Genomic DNA, 14,432 nt, shown 5'->3' with positions numbered 1-14,432 from the left:
AACAAAAGCAACAATATAATATCTGTAATAATTATATATATATATATATATATATAATACCAAGCCAAGGGCCACTGACATGTATATGTATATGTGTGTGTGTGTATATATATATATATATATAATATATATATATATATATATATATATATATATATATAGGTCATTGGCCCTTGGCTTGGTATTTTTGGCAGAATTCGGCCCTCTGCGAAAACTAATTGAGGAACCCTGATGTAGGTCATCAGAAAGATGTCACTTAGTGTTGTAGGACTTGGGTGGAACTTGTTCTCCAGGTCCCTGAAATGCAGATACTCCTTTGTTCTGGATGAGGCTGCCTGGATGCAGTCATTAAAAAGGTGGATGAGGTCTGCCGAGGTGATTTTGTTGGGTTTAGCCCATAAGGTTCTGAAAACGCTGGTTTTAGCTTACTGGAGTTCTGTTTGCTTCGTTCCTGCTGGTCTAGTTCAAAGTGTGGTTTCCCTTATACACTGGAAATATTGATACATAATTACAATGCTGCATTTTCCATTTACTGTTCCTTCAATCTTTGCTTTAACTCACCAAAAGTCAGATTCAAAATAAATAATATTTATAAATATATTTAATTCATTTTTTAAGAAATTAATATTTTTATTCAGAAAGGATGCAAACTGATTAAGTGACTTTGTAATGTTTGAAAAAAAAAAAACGGAATAGTTTTACCCTGTCAGTAAGAAAAAAAAAAAAAAAAAAGAGGAGACATTAATGCTTTATTCAACAAGGATGCATAAATGAATCAAAAGTGATAGACATTGTTTTCAAATAAATTGTTTCTATTAATCAAAGAATCCGGACAAAAAAAGTAACATGTTTATACCCCAGAATAGCTTACTGTTTTTAACTTAATAATAATAATAATAATAATAATAATAATAATATTCACCATTATTAATAATTGAGCACCAATATTAGTGGATAATAACTGAACTGCAAACCAGTATGTTAGAATGAATTCTGAAGGGTCATGTGACACTGAAGACTGGAGTAAAATCTGTAATATTTCACAATATTGTTATTGTATTTAAAAATATATATATTTTGAACTGTATAGACTTCTCTCAAAAAAAAAAAAAAAAAAAGATTAAGATTATTCAAAATAAAATAGTTGACATCGCTAACATGACTGTTTGTTACAATAAAATAGCTGTCTATGGACACTGGCATGTAAAATGTTGCCAGGTAAAATATCTCACCAATATTATTCTTTCCTTGGTATTGGTTGAGAGTGAACCTGCGGTCAGATTTTTCTTCTCTTCTTTGTAGTCCTGTTGAGATAAGTCTGCTCATTTAAAGCTCTGCCATCATATAAGGACCTCCCAAAGTTTGTCACAGTGTTTGTCGGTTGGGTCATGGGACACATTGGACAAGTCGTCATTCACAGCATGAAGCCCCCTACTACAACAAACACCTTTTAACTCTTGGGATGGATTTAACAGAGGTATAGCAAGCAAACAACCATTTCTGCTTGAAAAAACAAACTGCTTTTATTAACAAGCTTTGAAAAAAGATGAAGTAAAACAGCCTAAGAAAATGACAAAGTGTTCGTCAAACAGAAGGATTTACTCACATCCAGTTCCACTGGTTTTATGAATACAATATTTTAAGAAAAACACAATGGTTGAGGTAGATGATTTCTTCTATTGACAGAAAGGCTTTGTGAAAAGTGCAGTCTGCATATTACACAAATTCATTTTTGTTTGCTCTTTAACTCAGATCTGATTGTCATACAGTACATTATAACCTCATAACGCATCCAAAATAATTAGTAATGCAATAACAAAAATAGTAGAGTTGTGTTCTTTAGCTGAATTATGTAGGATTGTGTTACTCTTGTGTTACAAAGTTCAGGTCCTGAAGCTTTGAGGGTGAGGTGGGTTAGGTTGAGGTATGCTCTGGGCAGGACGGTGAGTTAATGCGGCGCAGGCTGATCACACTATGGCGGTCTGGCTGCGTCTCATTCCTCTCAGCAGCTCGTCTCGGCTGAGTAAGTACTATAAGTGTGAAGTACGATTAGTGTGAAGCTCTGCATAAGTTAAACCTAGTTAAGCAGAGTTAAACCTAAACTTTCCAATAAAAGTTAGATATGTGACACTAGGGCTGGGTGAGATACTGAATATTCACTTTGATCATTTTGCTTAAAAAAAAAAAAATCATTTTAAGCAATGTCAATATTGCAGTTTTAAAATGTGATTTTTATTTGGCCATTAAGTGTATCATGGAAAAGCATTTTTTTTTTTTTTAAACAATTGTTATATTGGTGGATATAAATACAAAATATAAATATAATTTTCCCTTAAAGGGAAAATTTGATGTTTATCTGCTTACCCCCCAGGGCATCCAAGATGTAGGTGACTTTGTTTCTTCAGTAGAACACAAAGATTGTTAACAAACCATTGCAGTCTGTCAGTCTTATAATGGAAGTGGATGGGAATCACGACTAAAACACAATAAAACTAAAAAAAAAAAAAAAAAATAAACGAAACTAAATGAAACCCTGCGGCTCGTGACGATACATTGATGTGTAAAGACAAAAAACGATCGGTCTGTGCAAGAAACTGAACAGTATTTACTCATCTTGGATGCCCTGGGGGTAAGCAGATGAACATCAAATTTTCATTTTTGTGTGAACTATCCCTTTAATAATAGTTTCATCAGAACGATGAGTCTTATTACTTTTACTTCTAAAAATAAAATAATAATAAAAACTATAAGTAGTGTCAGTTAGAGCAATATATGTAAACTATCATTATTATTATATAAATGTATATATATATTTTAGTTGTATTTCATTTGAAACTACAGCAATAGTCACATTGCTTAATTATAGATTTATTTTTTAATTTCATAATTGTATCATTTTATATATACTGTATATTTCAGTTACAAAAATATTAGAATAATAATTTGTTAATAGGCACTGCAGAGTAAAAAAAAAAAAAAAGTTATCTACTTACTGTGAGGTTGTTAATTCCCTTGGAAAAGGCCTCGATCTGCATCCCTGATTCTTTAGTGTGCAACATCTGAAAAACCAAGATATCCATCAAATATATTGATGTAAATAATGTTAGTTCATATTCATCTTTTGGTCATAGTTAAGTACGAATGTATTTATTAATAGAAGGAATATTAAGCAGAAGCAATGGGTGATAATGAAGTGCAGATATTGTAAAGAGAAAGAAAAGTATATTAGAATGTACCTGCACAAGTGCATGAAAGTCCTTTCCCAGCATGCACTTCTCCACATTGTGAAAATGGGTGTTTGGTGGTGGCCAGATGCATGGATGACAGCAGGTTAGTGCTTAATGTTTGCAAATCATGCATGTCAATGTCATTTTTCAAAGTTTGTTAGTAAACATTTGTTGCAAGATGATTTATTTTTGAAATCATTTACAGCCAAAAGAACATTCATCAAGAAAAAAATAAGAAATTTCAAAGGACAATGATAAAGATTTGAAAAACCAAACCCCCCCCCCCCAAAAAACAAAACAAAACAAAAAACAAACAAATATCACTGTGATTGAGGAGGTTTATTGATTAGGTCACAATATTTTGGGTTATATATCGTTACAGTATCTTCAACTGAAGAGGCAAGATTTCTACCTACAAAAATACTCCTGTGCATTTTATTGTATGAAAATAACCATCTGATTATTTAAAATATGCTGCTGAAGATTTAATAGTAGTCTGTATGATTTTTAAAAATTCACCATAAATATACCATTAAATTAATTCATATAATATGCAAATATTGCACAAAAGTGTACACACTGTCTTTTAAAACAGCACAAAGTAGATGTTAGGTTACAAAAATTGAATACTTGTTAGATAAATCTCATAATAAACATTTTTTTACGATTTACAAAAAAATATATAAATTCAAATGTATCCGACTGTCCATCACAGGATAAATGGCACTATTCTGGGAAAAGTGTTCTGTTAAACCCTGCTGCCTTTGTGAGATGATGTCATTCACATTACTAAACCCTTAGACCCATGTCTTCCTGCAGTGTCCATACTGCTGTCTTGTGTCCGTCAATGTGGGATGTTGGGATGTTATAAAATGGCATCTGTGTGGTTGTGAGGTTGTCGTGGGTTCTGTGGAATATGGGTGGAGGGTTATTGGCTGCAAGCTCAGTGGTGACAGCTAGCAGAGCATCAGATCTGTAGATCTCCCACCTGCTCCCGTCTCTGTGGGTCCCTGTCAAAGATGGGGCTCAGGCCCCTGAAGCCGCTGTAGGGTCGGTTGGCCCCATTGAGCAGGGCCTGGGCTTGTGAAGCGTCCAGAGGGCAGATGTAGTCAGTGGAGTCGTCAGTGCGCTTCTTACGGTGGCCAAAACTGGAGAAACCCATTTTACGTGGCTGAGGAACAACAAATGAAGATTAAAACACAACAACATGATCTAATGTATCATCTAATTCTTACTTAAAGTTAATATTGGAAACACTTATAATTGAATAACATTTAAATCTTTAGCAAATTGAATATCTAAAATGATTATCTATTTTTCATACTTTACATTGTAATGACCAAATTCACGTTTAGTTTGATTTAGTTTTTAGTATTTTATTTTTTTTGATACAAAACATTTATCTATCTATCTATCTATCTATCTATCTATCTATCTATCTATCTATCTATCTATCTATCTATCTATCTATCTATCTATCTATCTATCTATATATACACACACACACATATATTTTTACATCTGACACTATATTATTATTATTATCACTACTACTACAAGCATTAATAAAAATAATAATAATAATAAATCAGAACTTTCCACCAAATTTAATATTTTTTTTCATTATTATTAAAATACATTTAAATTAATATTAAAATAATTAAAATAAATAATAAATAATTGTGTTTGATACTGGCACATTACTATTATTATTATTAATAATTATTAACTTTTCTTCACCAAATTCAATTAATTATTATTAAATTCCACGTCGTTTTCATTAATTAACTATTCAAATAAAATAATTAAAATTAATGAATTGAATTGGGCTAGATATCAGAAACTGCCTTATGATTTGATAAACTGCGAATTATCAAATTATCATAATCGGATTGTGACAAAAGACCAAATAATGAATCTCCAGAATCTGTTTCAAATTTTTTGAAAAAGATTCAAAATAATAGAAAAATAAGAGACCCTTTAATGCTGTTTGTTGGAAATTATTTATTTCTCTGCATAAGTAGAGCATTTTAAACACACTCTTTCTATAATCAAGAAAATTAATGGCTCAACTGCCTAAATGATGACAGAAATGTTTCATCTAAAGCTTCACTATGCTTAGTAAGTGTGTTACATACTGTATGAGCATTTGCTCAGCACATTTGGTCTAGATGGACTAAGCGCAGCGCCGGCGCTGTGGTGGGGCATTCGAGGGCCGTGCCCCCCCTAGCGGTCATTGATGCCCCTCCTACAGGCCATGGCGTGGCCCAAAAAAAATATCCCTTTTAGTTATTATTTTAATATTAAATGTTCAAACTGTAAACTTAAATTAATTCAAATAAAAAGAATGGGGAAAATGCATAATTTTGTTTGTGCATGGCACGTTAATAGGCTTCGTCATGGTGAATGCTTATTGGTCGCCGAGCAAACTTGTTACATTTGATTTGCAGCATGCGCGCAAAATCCATTTCAAGTTGAAGAACAGTTTGTCCGTCTATATTATAGACAAATGTTAGCAGCTAATTTTAAAAATTTCTAAAAAAAAAAAAAAAGATTTTAGACCTCCGCAGCCTCGTCAATCAGTAGACTTAGATACGGGCCACGACGATCACCAGTACCACGGTCTATGAGAGCCGAGCTGGCGCTTTTTCTGCAAAATGCTAGCTCCGGACAACCGCCAAAAGATTTAATACGCAGACATTTGTGTGATGATGTCCAATTCGTTTTCTGAAGAAAAAAGCCTTAAGTTTTCAGAAACATCTATACGAAAAAACTTTGTCTAATGGGGACATTTTTTTGCCGGTTTTTCAAAGCTTCAAACTGATTCAGTGTTTTATTTTTGTCGTCGTAATTTGTTAATTATTTAAGTATAAAAAATATATTGCTATTTATTGTAGGCCTATTTTATGTTTTTTATTTAGCCTATATTTATATTATTATTTTCTTTCCTGTTCTGTTGTTTAGGCTATCTGTTCTGGGCCGGGTTTCCCGATAACGATGTAGCCTAGCCTATCTTAGCTCTTAAAAGCGCTCTCTACGTGCAAGGTTATAAACATTAGCCGCAATTCCTCGCGCGTTTCCCAAAAATGTAGGCTACTGAACTCGAACGCGAGAATAGGCTACTACGTGCTACTTAAGTCGCTGTCCATTCGCAAAGTGCTGAACTAGGCTATACTAACCTTATATGGAATCGGAACGTTTTAACTAACAATCGTCATCTGTTGTGTATTAGTAATCAAGACAGGTAAAAATAAAAAAATAAAAAAATTATATAATGACATTCTTGTAATAATAAAAAACTCCATAGTCACGGGAAGGAGGAGGCGGGAACCGGCGAACATTTAAATAAAACTTTAATAACCAAATAAAGATAAAACAGCGCGACAGCCACTCACGGGCAACTGCCTCGCACAAACAAAAACCAAACACAAAATAAAGCCCAGGCCTGGTCCTCTCTCGTCCTTCACTGTCGTCGCTCCTCTTTTGTATCCTCCCAATCTCCTCCGTGGGAATCGAGACCGGTGAGTGGAGCAGGTGTCGCTCATTTCCAAATCACTCCACCGGCCTCGCTCCGTTCCCACGGCTCTCGGCCCCGCCCCACTCGTCACAATTCTATATAGATAGATCATTGGAGCTAACATTCTAGGGTAGAATGTCATTCTATATAGATCATTGGAGCTAACTGACTCTTGCCGTATCCGGTCGGCAAAACAGCAAATTACAGCCCTGTCTTCTGTTCCTCTTTTAGATAAAAAACCAAGTCTAAATCGTTCATTGTCATTCTATATAGATCTTTCAGATTTAGGTCTGGATTTCCATGCTACTATGATGTTGCCAATGCGTCTAAAAATATTTATCAAACGACAGTGCCCCCCCGCCGATGATCCAATGCCCCTCCAGTAGATCTGCTCTGACGCCGACTCTGACTAAGCGAAATGGAAGTGTTAAAACATGTGAGATTAAACTGAGATTAAACAGGAATCGGACAGCTGAAGCATGTGTCTGTTTATGTCAGGGCTTCCGATTTTGTTCAGTTGCAGGGATGAAGGTGTTTCTAAATATTTAGTCAGCAAATGTGAATCAAAGACAAATCTACGATTTCTCACCCGGACTTTAGCGGTGGTGGTTAGCGGCGTGTAGCCTGATGATTCCAGATACTCTTGTTTCTCCTGCTGAGCCTGAGAGCCCACCAGCATGTTGAAATTAGTGGCCAGATGCCTCCTCAGAAGAGTCTTCTGAGGGGGGATGTTCAGGAGCATCGCCAGTGTGTCTGAGTTAAAACGAGGTTCTAAGATCTGTTAAAAAAAAAAAGAGAGAGAGAGAAAAAAAAAAGATGATCTGCAGTTACAGTACTATGGTGTTCTGAGTAGTTTTTAGTGTGCTGCTAAGCATTTGCTAGAGTGGTCTGGATGGGTGCTTGCTGGTTATGAAAAGAGCCCATAAGAATTGATTTAGGAGTTGCAGGAGAACGTGTAACATGTGAGTTGCTCACTATGAGTCCTCCATGCACTCCGCTGCCTCTCAGGTTGGGAGCGTATTCTGCCAGGTCAACTGATCTGAGCCACTCCATCACACGGTGATTGGACCACTGAACAACCTCAGAAGGCGATGTCTTATTCTGTCAAACAACATGAATTAGCATATCAATAATGAGCAATATCAGTCCTGGAAGTATAGAAGTGGATTGCCCTCTCTGTGTTTCTGTTTATTTCATCTACACCTCGTCTCCAGGTCTTCTTTTGAGGCAGCTGGGGTCGAACTTGTTAACATGTAGGACGTGGATAGCACACTTGATGCTAAGATGATGCAGCTGACTGGTGACTTTCAGGAACAGCAGATCATTCTGAGAATGAAACCAAATTACCAATATTGACCACATATGATATATTAGTTAATTCCAGTCCTCTAAATTGATTTGCAAGGTCCTATAGGAAGTTAAGATATTTACCACTGTCAAGTACTGCAGCATTCTTCCGTCCACACGTCCTTCACTAAACTGGTCTTTATACTGTGGTAAACCAATATCATCCAGCCACCCTGTGTAGAAATAACAGTTTCTTTATATAGAGTGTAACTGCTATATTTTTTTTTACTTACATTATCTTAAATATATGTATGTATTAGGGCTGTCAAATGATTAATCACGATTAATCACATCCAAAATAAAAGTTTTGTTTACATAATATATGTGTGTATACTGTGTATATTTATTATGTATATATAAATACACACACATAAATTATATATTTAGAAAATATTTACATGTATATACATTTATATATTTATATTCTTATATTTTATATTATATATAAATATATTTAATATATAAACATAACATATTCTTCTTAAATATATACATGCATGTGTGTGTATTTATATATACATAAATAAATATACACAGTATACACACATATATTATGTAAACAAAACTTTTATTTTGGATGTGATTAATCGTGATTAATCATTTGACAGCCCTAGTATGTATGTATGTATGTATGGAGAACTAGGAGTGTCACTTAAAGTGAAGTAATTAATTATAAACAAAATAAAAATTAAACAAGCAAATAAATAACTTTTTATATTGACAAATAAATATACAAATTTTAATTTACATTTTAAGCCCTTCATAAATGCAATTTAAATGTTCCATTAAAAAATAATAATAATAATAATTCTGTGTATTTGTTCATTTGAAAAGAACATTTATTTGTTTACATTTTTATATTTTAATTAATATTTTGGACTGATTAATTATATTTTGTTACAGCACTGGTCCTCCATATGTGCTACAAACAAAATTGTAAAAAAAAAATATTTATCAGTAATGCATATGCAGAATGATGAAAATTGTCTGCATTTGTCTCAGAGTGGTTTCATGGGTACATACGTGTGACCCAGATGTGATCCAGTTCAGAGGATTTCTCTGTGATTTTGGTGCTGAAGGAGCGCAGAGCCAGCTGGAGCTTCTTCCTGTGAAGTGGATGTTTAATTCCCAGCTCCTACATGTGAAAAAATAAAAACATCTCAGAAATCAAATTGGTTGTTACAGCATATTGTTTCTGTGGTAACAGAGTTCTCAATATCAAGAAATGAAAACAAATATTTTGAAATGTTCGATTAAATAAAGCATAAAGCCTCACATAAATGTTAGAACTGTTAACATTCACTAAAAACCAAAGCCGAACATTCATTTGAGTGGGTTTGATGGCAGAACAAAGTAGTAAGTCCTGCAGCATTACAGACATGGAACAGAGGTTAAAGTCGCCCTGGCAGGTAGAACCAAACCAAGATTTGATCTCTCACCTTCTCAATGTCCTGCGAGGAGAGTAAAGTCTGACCACTGGTGACCCACTGTCTGGCCATATTCACATACTGAACCAGACCAAACTCCTCCATCCATGCACACACCTGATCACATGACCATTTTGAGAAGGGGGCATTCATGTCACTGCAGAACACATGTAGAATTTTAGAAACGGTGAATAATGGTGCTTGTTTATGTATATTGCATAGTAGGTGCTGAGATACCGTGCTGAGGCACTGGTGCCCGGGCAGGTGAGTCGAGGGCCGGCCGTGGCCCTGAAACCCCCTCTCTTGAAGTCAGAATCAGAACCGTCTGCAGGAAGACTGCCTGACTGTGTTCTTCTGATCCTATGAACCAGAGCAAAAAAATGTGGAACATAAGGGCAAAAAAAAAAAAAAAAAAAAAAAAAAAAAAGGAATATAGCCAATAAAATCACAAGCCACTTTTCATGATACAATCCAATCCTGAAGGATAAAATGAAAACTTATGCCCTACACTAATTTCCATATTTCACACAATATCACTTAAAACACATCATATTAGAAAAAATATTGCTTTTATGAAAGCTGTCTTTAAACGATAAAAAAACCGCTCAAATACTCACTTTCCCCACAGTTTTTGAATGCTTTTCTGGTTCTTCTTGTCCTCTGGTGAAACAGGAGACTGCTGACCTGATTCTACTCCAGACGACATGGGTGAGAGGTCAGACAAGGTCGAATCATCTGTCTTCTCTGCCTTTCCTGTGAACAGGAAGCAATCCACGTAAAATGTCTAACTTTCAAATTTAGAACTGTTCCAATGGAGAACGATGGAGGTAGTTTAAGTTTGAGATCCCTGCTCTAGAGTAAAGACTTTGAATAATAAACCACCAAAGCAGGGCAAACGCTCAAACTTTTCTAGTTTTCAGCATCAGACTTCTGTAGCCTATATAAAACCCAAATGAATTTCTCCTTATTCCTTTTTTCCATATATAGTACATTACATTTGCATCAAATCAAGTTTAAACTCAAAGTCTAATCTCTGAGTCGAGAGAGAGAGTGAGAGAGAAAGGAAAAATAAATCCCCTGCTTTCAGCTTTAAAGAATCAGGATAGAAGAGCTTAGGTTAAATCCAATATGACACAGCAAGAGTGTGTTCTGTGGTCGCATACAAACGTGAGATTGAGAGGACAATACCTAAAGCTGGAGCACTGGCGCTTCGGCAGCGGTCTTCACACCGAGTGAGAGAGGAGAAACACATGTGGAGACAGTCGCACAGCCCCAAGAGATGGGTTAGTCAGAGAGAAAGAGTAACGAGAAGATACACAGAAGCCCATGCAAAGACACTGTGTTAAAAAAGGCTGAATAAGATGGTTAAAAAGCTGTTATGGTCAAAAAGCTTAGAGGACAAAAGTATTTAGAAAATGGAAGAGCAAACAAGCACAATCAAACCAGCTGAGGTTATACAGTATTAATCAGGTCAAAGGTTGTATGATAAAAATGATGCCTGTGTCTGAAAGCTAAAAATGCAGTAAAGTACACAGAAACATCCTATCTATTATGCCTAAAAATACATTTATTTACAAAATCATTTTTCTATTTGTATTTTTATTTTAATATTTTAGAACACATATTTAATATTTATATTTTATTATGTTTAGATTTTTTAACTTATTGAAAAAATTAAAATTTGATGAAAATTTACTCAGTCCATCCAAGATCCAAGTTTGTTTCTTCATCATTTTTTTTTTTTTTTACTTTATTAAATTTGGAGAAATTTAGCATTACATCACTTGCTCACCATTGGATCCTCTGCAGTGAATGGGTGCCGTGAGAATGAGAGTTTTTAAGTGAACTATTACTTTAATTTATAGCAAGAAATAAACATTGTACACACTAAATGCATGGTTCTCTCAAAAGCTCACTTAATTTTGTTTTCAGAAACAGCCCATGTTAACAAATTATTTCAACACAAAGAATTATGGGTGTTGTGAGACAATTGCGTACTCAGGTTGAATTCGCTGCCTTCACTTTCATCAGGAGACAGTTGCGCTGGGGAAGACGGCTGCAGTCTCACTCCATTCTGCTCTGGACGACTAAACTTGCCCGGAAGTGTCTGGTATTTGTTATTTTCAGGATTATATCGGTTCTGTGGAAGAAAATAATTCATCTTAGTGATTAAATATTCATGTTGAGATTTTTATATTGCTATTGATTATATTAACCGTAAAAATGCATAATTACAAACAGCTTTAGAATTTAATTAAACATGTAACAAATAAATTAACAAATAAACAAATAAATTTAATCTCGAACAACAAGAAAAAAAAACTCTAATATCAGTTGTAAGCGTTTTCTTATTAATAAGCATTTTTGTTAAAATTAAGCCAGGCAAACAAATAAATGTGCGTACGTTATGTTAAATAATACATGTGCATACAGCAAAGGCTATTGTTGTGGTTCTGGTGTTGTGTTCGCTTTATTTCATTGGTTTATGTTAGCTAATAGTACCTCTAAAACAGCCTCTACCGGTTGGCCCACTACATGCTTAAGAAAAAACAATAGTCAAAACACACAAACATACACTCAGATGAGTAACATTGTTAGTTGAAACATACAAAATCAAAGCACTATTGTTCATGTTAATCTAGCATTAAAGAGATCTGAGTTGAGTTGAGACATTCAGACTTAAAGCATGTTGTTAATGATATGAGTTAGTTGGCCACAAGAAGCAGAATAGTCATATTAATTTATACAAAATGATTCTGGTTTTTGTACCATCTGTAAGCTTCCACTTTGGAGTTCTTCTAAGCTGGTGGACAGCATCCGTGGCACTGACCTGAAAATAAAACCATGAACAATTATATTGAACAAGCTTTGCTTACATTATTGCAGAATAAGTGCATCTTGTTTGTTCAGGTTACATCACAGACTAACTAATGTAAGCTAGAAGCATATTCTCATGGTTAAAAACAATAGATGACTGAAATTAGAGCATCAGAAACAAAAACATTTGTATTATATGTTGCATTAACCCAATTTAAAAAATAAAGTGATAACGATGAAAATGAAAACTGGATTGCTATTTGACTTCCAATGGAACAAAATTAGAATGGTTTTATTCACTTTCAGTTTGCATGCTGACAATAACATCGTTCCTGTCAAATTTGAATGACATTTTTGCAAAAATAAATAAATAAAATAGTAAAGCAATCTCAAGGCAAAACTCCATTATTAAATTGAAAAAGAAAATATGAAAAAAAATGACATTTACATTTTTACAAATCTTTTGCACCATTAACATACATATTTTTCAATTTAATTTTCTTTTTTCTATTTCACAGTATACAAAATTATTTTCTATTTGCACATATACTGCAAAAATTATAATTTCTGCTAAATGTATCTAGTAATTGATTGTTGTAAAAAAATGTAACATGCACTAGAGGAATATTGAAAACATTGAAATATCAAAGGAAATGCTCCAGCCATAACTAGATTGATTAGTAACAGCGTGTGTGGTGTGTGGCAAAAACATCACAAGAACAAGGCCACTGCTTCTTTAGAACCCCTTTTAAACCAGCAGAAACACACACACACTCCACTTGCCATTGTCTGCTGTAAAAGCCCAAGTGGCCAATGGATACCATCGAGGTCTCCATGGAGGGCTGTATACTGCGAAAGCTGGGCCAGAGAAGGATAGAATAGGATGGAGTGCAAGGAAGAGAGATAGAGTTGACAAAATCACATTAGCTTGGGTGAATGATTAGGACAGCGAGTTTGCAACTAAATGGTCCTTCTTCCAAAGAGGCCTCCTGATCCCTACTGCCTTTAAGAACAGCGTCCCACTGAGATTCTGCTATAATCAATGTACTGTTATTAATACAACCTCTCACTCACCTGGAGTCAAGTTCCCTCTGTAAACATGGAGGAGAGACCAGGAGTGGCGACGGGCCTCGGGAAGACATCTGTGGAGAGTAAAATAAGTAGAACTTAAAACCTAAAATCTAACCAAAATTGAATGGAAATATGGAGACAAATGGACCACAATCTATGCCTTTTAGCATTTTAGGGTTTCCCCTGAAGTCCGCTTATAATGTTAGTCAAGATTTCTTGCACCAAAAAAACAAAAACAAAAAAACAATGTAATTTTTCCAAAATCATTTTCCACATTTTTCACTCTGACAATTTCAAATTAAGGATTGTTTGTTTTTGAAAGAAATTCAAATTTAGTTCTTTTATTCAGCAAGTAGGCATTAAATGTATAAAAGTGATAGTAAAAGATTTAAAGTGTTACAAAAGATTTCAAATAAATGTGTTTCTTTTTTTTTTCCAAATAGAAAAAATGCATTATAATTTCCACAAAGATATTAGGCAGCACAAATGACTTCTGTGACACTGAAGACTGGAGTAATGCCTGCTGTAAATTCAGCTTTGCATCACAGGAATAAATTCTTTTTTTTTTTTTTTTTTTTTTTTTTTTTTTTTTTTTTTTATTAATTACGTATTTTTAATAAACACAGCCTTGGTGAGCATAAGAGACCTCCTTCAAAAAACATTAAACGAAAACAAACCCCAAACTTTAAATGGTAGTGCATATAGACTTCTATATATAAATTATCATTGGCTAATTTCTTCACATGTAAAACAACCCACTCTTTTAATGTGCTTATGGTTGCAACATTTTGATGATTTCTGAATAACCTGTTTTTCCATAAATGTTCTGGTTGTACTTGGAAGGAACTCAAAAAAGCAAGATCATGCAGTTTTTCCCTGATATGACCCGTTTGAAACCTTGAACAGTACCTGTAGCTCTGATCTGACAATGTCAGAGTATGCTTTATGCGTCAGGGCTCTTATTTTTCGAGTGCCATTAAGATCCTCTTCACTGCTGTCAGACAGCAACATATCATTGGTCACTGA

General features: G+C 34.4%; 1 protein-coding gene across 9 annotated transcripts in view; it reads right to left on the bottom strand.

Moving 5' to 3' along the window:
* Nucleotides 1-1,562: 1,562 nt before the first annotated feature.
* The window catches only part of LOC109109596 (liprin-beta-2-like), a 50,996-nt gene continuing 38,126 nt past the window's right edge, over nt 1,563-14,432 (bottom strand). For 2 of the 9 annotated variants that reach the window (XM_042715286.1, XM_042715287.1), the window contains exons 12-28: nt 14,316-14,428; nt 13,410-13,477; nt 13,119-13,193; nt 12,288-12,348; nt 12,021-12,056; nt 11,517-11,658; nt 10,136-10,271; nt 9,756-9,878; nt 9,531-9,675; nt 9,115-9,226; nt 8,176-8,264; nt 7,948-8,070; nt 7,720-7,845; nt 7,334-7,522; nt 4,216-4,398; nt 2,994-3,059; nt 1,564-2,030 (exon numbers count right to left, since the gene is read on the bottom strand). In XM_042715286.1, coding sequence (XP_042571220.1) covers nt 1,968-2,030; nt 2,994-3,059; nt 4,216-4,398; nt 7,334-7,522; nt 7,720-7,845; nt 7,948-8,070; nt 8,176-8,264; nt 9,115-9,226; nt 9,531-9,675; nt 9,756-9,878; nt 10,136-10,271; nt 11,517-11,658; nt 12,021-12,056; nt 12,288-12,348; nt 13,119-13,193; nt 13,410-13,477; nt 14,316-14,428 — 1,850 coding nt within the window. In that variant the 3' untranslated portion in view covers nt 1,564-1,967. Of the gene's footprint in view, nt 2,031-2,993; nt 3,060-3,380; nt 4,135-4,215; nt 4,399-7,333; nt 7,523-7,719; nt 7,846-7,947; nt 8,071-8,175; nt 8,265-9,114; nt 9,227-9,530; nt 9,676-9,755; nt 9,879-10,135; nt 10,272-11,516; nt 11,659-12,020; nt 12,057-12,287; nt 12,349-13,118; nt 13,194-13,409; nt 13,478-14,315; nt 14,429-14,432 lie in introns of those variants that run through there. The other 7 variants (XM_042715292.1, XM_042715293.1, XM_042715294.1 and 4 more) reach the window with 7 other exon arrangements.

The sequence above is a fragment of the Cyprinus carpio genome, chromosome A25 (assembly GCF_018340385.1).
Source record: "Cyprinus carpio isolate SPL01 chromosome A25, ASM1834038v1, whole genome shotgun sequence".
Lineage (NCBI taxonomy): Eukaryota > Metazoa > Chordata > Actinopteri > Cypriniformes > Cyprinidae > Cyprinus > Cyprinus carpio.
This window is presented reverse-complemented; position numbering and strand designations above follow the sequence as displayed.